The sequence below is a fragment of the Loa loa genome (genome assembly GCF_000183805.2).
Source record: "Loa loa unplaced genomic scaffold supercont3.416, whole genome shotgun sequence".
Classification (NCBI taxonomy): Eukaryota; Metazoa; Nematoda; class Chromadorea; order Rhabditida; family Onchocercidae; genus Loa; species Loa loa.
Genome location: NW_018108596.1, coordinates 41,853 through 52,426, shown reverse-complemented (window position 1 = coordinate 52,426; position 10,574 = coordinate 41,853). Strand labels below are relative to the sequence as shown.

The 10,574-nt window shown below is 27.5% G+C and overlaps 2 protein-coding genes across 2 annotated transcripts; both read right to left on the bottom strand.

Annotated features, from left to right (window-relative positions):
• Positions 1-1,590: 1,590 nt before the first annotated feature.
• LOAG_09119 (hypothetical protein) lies at positions 1,591-8,119 on the bottom strand (the record flags this gene model as incomplete). The annotated part of the gene is made up of 13 exons (XM_003144647.2): positions 8,019-8,119; positions 7,179-7,249; positions 6,567-6,725; positions 6,266-6,351; positions 6,044-6,128; positions 5,761-5,858; positions 5,214-5,274; positions 4,732-4,969; positions 3,947-4,125; positions 3,466-3,585; positions 3,192-3,305; positions 2,638-2,895; positions 1,591-2,365 (listed from the first exon to the last, which is right to left on the bottom strand). Coding segments are annotated over exons 1-13 (2,322 nt in total), but the record flags the coding sequence as incomplete, so codon positions are not given.
• Positions 8,120-8,511: 392 nt separating this feature from the next.
• On the bottom strand, positions 8,512-9,406 carry LOAG_09117 (hypothetical protein; the record flags this gene model as incomplete). The annotated part of the gene is made up of 2 exons (XM_003144646.1): positions 8,512-8,706; positions 9,206-9,406. 2 exons carry the CDS (start codon positions 9,404-9,406, stop codon positions 8,512-8,514), a joined length of 396 nt encoding a protein of 131 aa, XP_003144694.1.
• Between the last annotated feature and the right edge of the window lie 1,168 nt (positions 9,407-10,574).

Sequence of the window (10,574 nt, the reverse complement as noted above, 5' to 3'; positions counted from 1 at the left end):
ATTGGGCTCTCGAATGAAATGATACGATGAAAACCATATCTTATTATCCGGAAATAGGATATTGTCAAGAATGTATATTATGGAAATAAAGAAACCACAAGATAGGAGAGGAGGGATTCCCAAGCGAAAAAACTGTATTAGAAGTTGTGGAAGGGTAAGGGAGGGATAAAGGACAGAAAGATATGACAAGAAGAATAAATGGAAGGTATTGTCACCTCTAAGGAAGACGTTAACAAAATGGCGTAAAGTTGTTTTCGGTGAATAATTAGTTGGATTTATTGTTAGGGTTAATTAGATCAAATGGTATAATTAGGAATTGGACGGGTGAGAAGAGGGAAAGGAAAATTAAGAGAATGAAAGAAGTAATCGACAGAAAATACAGTGGAAAAGAAATATTTTCAATTTTAACTCAGATATATTTTAGTTCTGTCAATAGAGAAAAAGTTGTTAGCAACAAAAAAATGACTGTTCGTAATGGCAAGAAACTACGATAAGCATTGATTTAGAAAGCTAAAGGGTTAATTGGAGTTCCCGGCTGAACAGGATATGACAATTACTGTAAAATTTCGCGATAAAACAAACCGGAAACGAAGTCTCTGTACCAGGAAATATATATTTGTTAACAAAATAAAAATTATTTACATTATGCGATAGCTATTTCCAACTCGAAATACAAAGAGAAGGCCAACAATCGGAAGAAGAAATTTGTAATTAAATTTGAAATTATATAATTTCAACAAAAACGATCGTTTCATTTCCGTCCTATTAAAGAAAAAGAATGAATTTATGGGATTTTCATCGCAAATTTGAAATAAATAGAAAAGTTTTTGACATTTAAAATTAAAAATAAAATTGAAATTATTGTTGGAATGAAAATCAAATTAATAGACAATATTACGGAAATTATCTGAAAATTTTGGGACAAAATCGCAGAGACTGATAAAAGAAAAGAGAAGGGGAAAGAAAGAGAGAAAGGGAAAGATGAGATGATGAAGGGAAGACACGAATTTTTATTTCAAACAAATTTAAATTCTGTTTTAAAATTTTTTTTAATGACGTGGAATTTTTCCATTTCACATATATTCCCCGTAAAATCAACAAAAAAGAATTTTTTCGATTAATTATGATTTTGCACTCTATTACTGCTTCCGGCACCAATGGCATAACTCTGAGCGAAACGCAATATTTAGAATCCGCTGTATCGGTGGTTCTTCCGGAGAAACATTAAACGGAAAAGACGGAAGGCCGAATAGAACATTCTGACAGGTTTTCTTATTTGATGCTTTATTTATGATATCATTGATAAGAATAAAGCGCTACAGATCAAGCAGATTTAAGCCTGATGAAATATAATCTTTTCCGGAATTTCAATTACAATGTCCAAAAAAGTTCGCATGAGCTTAGAGCATCAAATACCAATTAGATTAGTAAAAAATAAACTAATAATTAATTGTGCTAATTTGACAAGTCCACTTCCATCCCTTTCATCGTTTGCAATTACCTTTGCACTAAAGACTGACCAGCAATGACTTTATGATATGATTAAATAATTAAATTGACAAAGATCAAATGAAGTAATAAAGTAATTTACCGCTTCACAGATATTTGTTGCTTTATCGCAAACGGTACATTGTGGCGATCCATTGGTCATTGATGAAGATGGGATATTCTCGGAATCATTCCCGCTTAGAAGCTGCTCTACCGTAGTAACTGGTCGATTAATGGTAGACCGCGGTGAATCAGCCGATGAATTGCTCAGCTGTTCGGAGATTGGGTTCTTGGTGCGATTGTTGAAAACATCAGGAGGTGAAACGCTTCGCGGTGATGATACGGTTAGAGCCTGGTTTTGAACTGGAAGTGCTCTGACAGCACCACAAGATGAGGGTGTGCAGAGTTCATGAACTCGATGGAGAAAAGATTCTGGAGTTCGGTCTTCTTCAATTACCTCGTAGCGATGATGCCCCGAAAATAGTGGTGGTGATTTCAAGACACTGTTAGAATATGTTGCCCCTGAATTTGGCTCATTCGAACTACCAAAGCCACTTGTTTCATTATTTCGATAAATCTCATGAATTTGCGTAAGAGGTGATGAAGGAGGATAATAGATGTGCCCGGCTTGTGCCAAATAAGAAAGTGGATGCGCCTGACCTTTAATCTTTGATGCCGTTGAGCGATGATAGAATGATGTTTGTGGAGGAGAGGACATTACGGGTAGTGATTTTTTGCGTATTTTTGGCCTCATAGCATCTTTGGACATATGTTCTTTCATTTCCGCCTCAGCTACTTCCATTACCATAAACTTTGTCGCCGGTGTAGCTGTTTTAATATTGTCACCAGTTCTTTGTGATTCCTTATTCATACCCCGCTGAAACAGTATAATCTTCAAAATACTCAAAAACTTTCAATTTTCAGAACAAAAAAAAAAAAAATGGTATTTGAAATGTGATTGCGTAGGAATTCTTTTTCAACATTCGGAAACCAGCAATAAATAAAACGCCATAATCCGGAAATGAAAAACCGGAAAAATTTATGCAAGAAACAGTACGGTTCTGAAATCGATCACACTGGTTAAACATCAAATTTCATACTCATCAAGGGAAATCATAAAAAATTAATCCATGAATGGAATAGGTATACCTGCGATTTGACATTCATTGATGGCGGTGATGGTAGCATATAATTTCCACAGCTTTTCATTGTTTGCAAATGTCCACCTGCTTGAATGGTACCATTGAGATGTTGTAATTGTGATGGCTTTTGTGAAATAACAGCAGCTCGTAATTCCGCTTCAGCTACCGCTAGTCGATATCGGTCCAATACGGAAGTGATAAGATCAGGTGATGAACGGCAAGAGCTCAATAGATCCGGAGTACTAAGTGCATGACCCGGAGATGTCTATAATACTTTTCATTTTTTGTTTTTCATTACAATATTAATGATAGGGTAATTGAGATGATATGAAAATTAAAAAAAAAAAAAAAACAATAATCTTATACAAATAGTGGTAATATGAAACCTTCAAAATCTACAAGTGAGATAATTATTTTTAAAGTCTTTTTTTTTTTAAAAAAAAAATCAAGCCGAGAAAAATGAAAAATCTAACTACCAGTTAAATTGGGTGAAAATTGTCATCAAAACTTTAGCTGTCTTAATTCAACAAACGAAATTATATAGCACCTATGTGATAATACCTTTTGAGATCCATTCGCAAGCAAAGAGTGCTTGTGTACTAATGCCGCAGCGTTGCGGCACAATGTATGCGTTCCGCCGCCGATCATACGAATTTCCGGTGAAGAACCAGTCATCTGGGATAAAACTTTTTTTGTCTTTTTTTTAACGAAAATTTTTTTGAATTTTATTTAATTTAAATTAATTGGTATTTTATATTCCAATGTTAATTTTCGTGCATTTTTTTTTTCAAAATTATTGTAAAACGAACGTTACATCATAAATTTTAAATATTACCGTATCAGCTAAGTGTCGTTTTCGTAAAGCAGCAAAATTATGAAATTCAAATTTTTGAGCATCATCTTCAACAATAGAAGGGACCATACCATTGATATTTTTTGGTGATGAAGAAGCATTCTACAAAAAATATTAATTCCAATAATATTGCAGTTAATCACCTCCTGACATAACTAATTATGATAATTAATTAGAATACTACCAATTAAACCTTAAAATGAATATTACACCTTATAGATGGATATTAAGTTGAGTTTGGTCAGATATCAGCTGAGTACTTAAATACTTGAGTATCTGAGTATTTTTTTTTGTATTTTTGTACTATCAAAGATTGAATGCTTCATTTTGATATAGCATAAAAGTAATCTTTTAGGATATAAAATGCAAATTTTGTCATTGCTTTCTTCCCATCTCAAATAATGCTAACTTAAAATCAGAAATGAAAATATTTGCAAGAAAAAAAAATGAAAAACATAAAAACCTGCGCATTATTTTGTAGCAGGAAGGGAGTTGAACAATATAAAACACCTGGCGGTGAAATATATTCTTCATCGTTCATAAAATTCAATGCTGCAGTGGATTTTGATAGTGCATTCCGAGAAATATTTTCGAATTCTATGTTTGCTTGATCTTGTGATTGTAATGCATCAGCAATATCTGCTGAAATTATTTTTGAAGGATTAAAATGATTAAGATTTTAAAAATTGATCTCGATCAATTTTTCATCCAGAAATTGATCGTACTTTTTTAGGCTAAAAAAAAATTTTTATACTAAATTTTATTTCATTTTTTTTGTCTTCAATATTAACTAATATGCAAAATTTACGATATTTTGTTGTTGTTATTGTTCTTATTATGATATAGAAATTAAGATATGTAATGAAAAATTAAGCAAAATTATTAATATTTCTAACAATCAAATTCTTTGGCGTATTAGTTGATAATAATATTATCGGAAATACCATTTTCTTTTGAATATACCACTTAGAGATCATTTATTAACTTATTTTTACTCATCTATCTTTATTACTAAATTATCTTCTAATATTTGTACATTTGAAATTTTTCAAATTTTATTTCTTTAAATTAAAATTGAAAATTAAATATCTGAGCTGAACACTTCTGCTAAATACAAATAGTAATTTAAATACAAATCAATACCTTATTTTATTTCATCTATAATAGTTAATAAAATGAATCAATCAATCATGGATCAAATTAACCGGATGATTTCCGCATGTATCGTAATTCATAAAAGCAATATACCATTTTCCGTTTTGCTATACTGTATCAGCGATGTTAAAGGTGAACGTTTTGATGGTTGAGTTTCACCGCAACCAGTATGGATTGATAGATTACACATTGATGTCGCCTGCAAAAGTGACGTACGCTGCGGTCGTTTCGTTGATGGCAAGCGTTGGGTGGATGAACAATACGTCGGTTCAGGCATCATCGTATAAACTAATGAAGCATAGTCTGGTCCAATTAGACGAGTTGAATTAAGCTGCAATTTTGGTAAATTAATATTTTGCCTTATCAGATTTTGATTATTTCACCGAAGACATCATAAGAATAATTTCCTGTTTCTGGGGAAATTTTTCCGGAAATAATAATAGGTTAATCAGTTTGAAAAATTTCTGATTCCATAATAATAATTTATTTAATTGTTAAGCATTGTAACTAAGTACAAATGATAAGTTAAGTTTTAAATTTAAGTAATTAATTAATTAATAAAGGAAAAAAGTCACCTCAGCATTTGATGATCTCATTTGATTGAATGTTCGAATACTTCCTTGCAAATTATTGATACTGCAAAAATTAGACTTTTTTGAACTTTTCTAATAACTAATCAATGGATTATTTAATCTCACTTATTCTTCGCATTTCAACTTTCTTCAAAATTAAATTTAATACTTGAATAGTTTAGTATCGAGTGAAATTTTAATGAGAATTTTGTGACGATATTTTAAAAACTTTCATTAAACATATATTTTTTAGAAATATAAATATAACTTTTGTTCTTCATATTTTTCATTAAAATATTGGAGATTCTGGAAAAGTTTTATATTATATTCATACTTTAAAATTAATGGAATTCAATTTGGTTGAGGGATAAAAACAGCGAAAAATGATAATAAGTTTGAAATAAAATTAAAAAAAAAAGTAATGGAGGAGAATATTTTAAATTATAACTTAAAAATCTAATTGCTTTTCATTTCTAACCTTCGTCATATTTAATCATAAATGAAATACTAACATACAAATTTATGTAATTCATACAAGATTTATTTTTACTTCATTGGGCTGTTTTTTTCAATTATTGCTTTATTTGTCGCATAACGAAATTGCCACATCATTACCACTGCCACATAATGTGCCATTTCTGCATCTTCCTAAATAAACTTTTTTTTAAAAAAAAAAATAAATAAAACAAAAAGAATAATCTTCCAAAAATTGGATTATCTTGTAAATTTTTGATGAAACATGAAAAGATAGCAATATTGGTTAATCTTTTAATTAGTTAATTAATTCTTCCAATTTTACAACAGATATCAGATTACCAATAATATAGCAATACCATGGTAAATTGAACTAAGTTTCCATCATGAAGTCGAATATTTAAATGTCGTTTCATTGCTTGCATATCCTTGATATGTTCCCATCTAAAATTAATAAATTTAATTTGTACATTCAAGAGAAATATTTTTGGGAATTTGTTTTTTTTATAATTTTGAGAAAATTGAATTTTAATAAATCTTTCTTTTAATCAAAGAATTCGAAAATAATTTTACGGATTTACTTATGTTTTAATGGTGCACCATAGGATCCTTTGATAATGATACCTTCCTGAGAATATCCAATCTTTACTTCAGTACTATCTTCATCCTAAAAATGTGTCAATTCTTTTTCGCTTTTTTAGGAAACATAAATTGTTTAAATAAATAAAAAAAAAGAAAAAAAACTGATTTTAGTATTTTGTAAAAATTGCATTAATTGTATAATGGTATGTTAGAGTAAAGTCAAAAAATTAATACCAATCAATTTTAAAATTTAATTTAAAGAATTGAAATTTAGTAAAATATTTAACATTATCCTTTTACCTTCCCATTAAAATATTCTTCTCCATATCCCTCACATTGTTGAGCATCTACGATATACAGTAATGCAGCATAGCTTGGTTGCATTCCTTTCAGCCTTTCATGTACCGCCGATACTCTCTTCAACAAATCTTCCTGAATTTGTGCATTTCGGCAGATATGCTGTAAATCGAAAAAATATTTATTAATAAAATTTAAGTGAAAACTTGAAATTTTTAAGAAAATTATTAATTATTATTATTGCTCTTATTTTAGGATTGAAATTCAACGGGAAAATTAAATCAAATTAAAATTTTCAAAAAAATTATTCAATGATCGTTGCTATTATTGCTTTATGATTATAATTTAAGTGAAAATTTTGAAATTTTCAAGTAAATTATCAATTAAAACTATTGCTTTTATTTTAGAATCAAAGCTGAGATGAAATTTTAGAAGAAAATATTGAATTAGATGAAAATTTCGAAAAAAAGGGTCATTTTTTATTATTATTTCTGCCTTAGAATTAAAAATTTCAATAAAATTTTAAAATCTGGAAAAGGGAAAAATTATGAACAATTACTAAACACTTGATAATATTTATAGCTATTACTTTTAATAAATGGTAATATTTATTACCTTTGGTAAAAGAGGTACAGTTTGCATGAAATCAATTGTATGTATTGTTGGATCAAAATCGCCATATTCTACTAAAATAAGCAAATTTTAAAACGAGAATATGAAAGAATTTAAATAAAATTATCGTTTAATAAATTATAAAAGTAATAATTTTTTAAAGAAATAAAAAAAACATTGGAAAAATCGAAATTTCACAAGAAACTTCCGATTTTTAATTAACAAAAATTATTTCATAAATTTACTATTTACATAATAATGCCAAACTGCAGTGAAATATAATTGATTTTGGAAATTTTTATTCATTCATTACTAATCAATATATACTGATGAATTAGAGAGAAAATAAAAAAAAAATTAGGATTTAAATATTTCATTGTATAAAAATAAACATGAAACATCAGTAAAAGTAGCAAGTAATTAACTAATACTTTGTTACGATCTTATAACACTGATAAAATTGTTATGAATGGATATGAAATCATTTTTTGCAAAAAAAAAAAGAAAGAAAAAAAGAAAAAAGCAAACAAATGCATATTTTTGCGTGTAAAACAGAATGAAATTTTGCTTTTTTGAATTGCTTAATGTGCAAAAAAAGCAAAATTAAATTCTGCTTTACATGCAAAAAGAAAAAAAAATTATTTTCGTCCATTTCTTTTCAAATTTTCTAAATAAGAAAGGAAAAGAGAGAAAGGAAAGGTGACTAATTCAAATAATTTAATCATTTTTAACATTTCAATTTCATAGCTCTAAATATTCCAATTATAATTTAATGAAGTTTTTTAAATCTCTAAAAAACTTTTTCCTCACTTCAATCAAAAACATATGAAATGATTGGTTAACCTTGAAGACTGTATGCTGCAAGATTGATATATTTTTCGAGGGCAACCGTCAATTTACCCTCAACAACATCCAATTTCATCAGGAAAAAGTAGTAAGATCTAAAAAAAAAATAAAAAAATAAAGTTAGATCCAAAAAAATGATCGATTACAATCATTTCATTAATTTTCACCAGTTATTTCATGAATTTTTATTTTAAAAAGAAATAATTTCCCTTTATTTATACTATAAAATAAATAAACGAATTCTTTTTTTTTCTTTTTTGCATTAAAAATTGCATTCATTCATTCATTCCTTAGAATTGATAGAGAGATACATACTAAAATGGTGCATGAAAGAAAATTTGCATTCCATTGATTTCATTGATCAATAATTGCTATCAATGGAATTAATGAAATGCAAATTTTTCATTTTCCTTTTCCTTTTTCAAATCTTGTTTAATTCTAATTTAATCTTCCACCTTTTCTTTCTTTTTTTTCCAAATTATATTTAATTTTATAACCTAGCCATTTGATCAGTTAATGTGAATGCATTTGGTGTATGATAGAGGACAGCCAATTGTACTTGTCGTGGTTTGCATGCCCATTTTTCCAGTTGTCGTCTTAACGGCTTATCAAGTTCCACCCATCGCATCATACGATTATCCGGATCATTTGTTTTCATTTGATATCGTAAGCCAAACATTTCTACCTGTAGTAAATTATAAATTAACCTTTTTTTTGAAAATAATTAAGTATAACAAAAAGAAGAAAAATGTAGCGGCAAAATTATCGAGTAAACATTTTAAAATGTAAAATATAAACCTAAAAAATAAAAACGAAAAAAAAAAAAGGATGTTGTTTATGTAAGTCATAGTAAGCTATATGAGTTCACGTAAGTATAGCATATCTCTTACCTATATATTTATAGATCCGATCTCTTCATTTATTGCTATTCATCCATATCCTATAATATGAGACTATCCAACCAAGCAAAAATAAAAATTTACAACTACTGCTAGCTTTTTTTTAGGTCATTTATTTCCATTACAATTGTTTTTGTTTTTTCTTTTTGTTTGTTTTTCTGTTTGTTTGCCTTTTTTTGTTTGTTTTGTTTTTTTGTTTTTTTTCCTTTTTGTTTGTTTTTTTGTTTGTTTACTTGTTTATTTGGCTGTTTGTTTGTTTATTTTGTTAAATTTTTCGATACTAACCTGATTAAGATCAACTTTTTGGCTAAGATATTCCATACATTGGCTTGCGGTACTTTCTGTTGTTAGAGTACATTGTAAGATAGCATAATCACCAAGGTATATAGTTAATACATAAATATCTTGGCTAAGATCGTATCGGCCACTTTTTTTACCCCATTTTAATTTCAATGGCATATGTAACATTTTGGAAATGATTATCATTGCATTGTTTTTCCTGAAAATAATCAAAAATTTAAATTAATTTTTTTTTATTCCAAATTTAAATTTTATGTATTCATATCGTAAATAAAGAGAGAGAAAAAGAATGGAACATTGATATTTTTTCAAATTAAAATAAGCGAATAATTTATTACACATGAAATTAGCCATATCTATCTTTTATCATTTTGGATAAATTTTCAGATATTATAATTCTTTAATTAATAATCATTATTGATTTATGTACAGTATGCCTTTGTTTATTGTTAAATAATAAAATGAAAAAAAAATTAATTCGAACTTTGTTTAGTTGTAAAAATGGCTAAACTTTGTTCCCACTTTTGTTTAAACCAAATAAATTGATATTTTTTCTTTTAGTTCTAGTATTTCGACTTATCACTTTTTTTTTTAAATATGCAAAATTACAATTTGCAAAAGAATTACGATTTAAAAATGCAAAATTACATTAAAATTACAATTTAAATATGCAAAATTACAATTTGTAAGCTATTTTATGAATTACTTCAATTCCATCAATTTCAAATATCCATATTTGGATTATAAAGCATTTTATGAAATAACAAATTACAGGATAAATCTTTCAACTATAATATCAAAAAGAAATTTAAATTAAGTCTCAGCAGAAAGCAATTTAATTGAATAATCCATTTTAATTCAATTAACTTTAATTCGATTCCTGAATTAGCTTATCTTTTAAAGTATTGTAATAGATGGATATGCGATTTTCTTCTATGTTGCAAAAAAAAAAAAAGTTAAATCTAATTAACAAATTAATTACACTTTGTTGATGAAGGAAAGCGAAGTGAAGGATGTTTTCAATTTGGCTAATCGTATTATTGTTTGTTTGTTTACTCAATTGCTATCTAATTTCTGTAACATTTTATGCATTTCTTCTTTATCACTGATTATTTTAAAAGTTTATTGATAGATGGTTCGCTTACATCAGTGAACATCGTTTTTTTGCAAGCTTCAATCATTAATTCATTCATTAATTAGAACTAAAATTACATATTTAATGAGCAGATTACTAATTACACAAAAAGGTTACTTAAAACTTTTCACTTTTTTTTTTGATTAAAATAAACAGTTTGAAATCATAGTGCTAACATTGATAGAAATGATGACATTTACTTGGAAAAAAACTAATAAT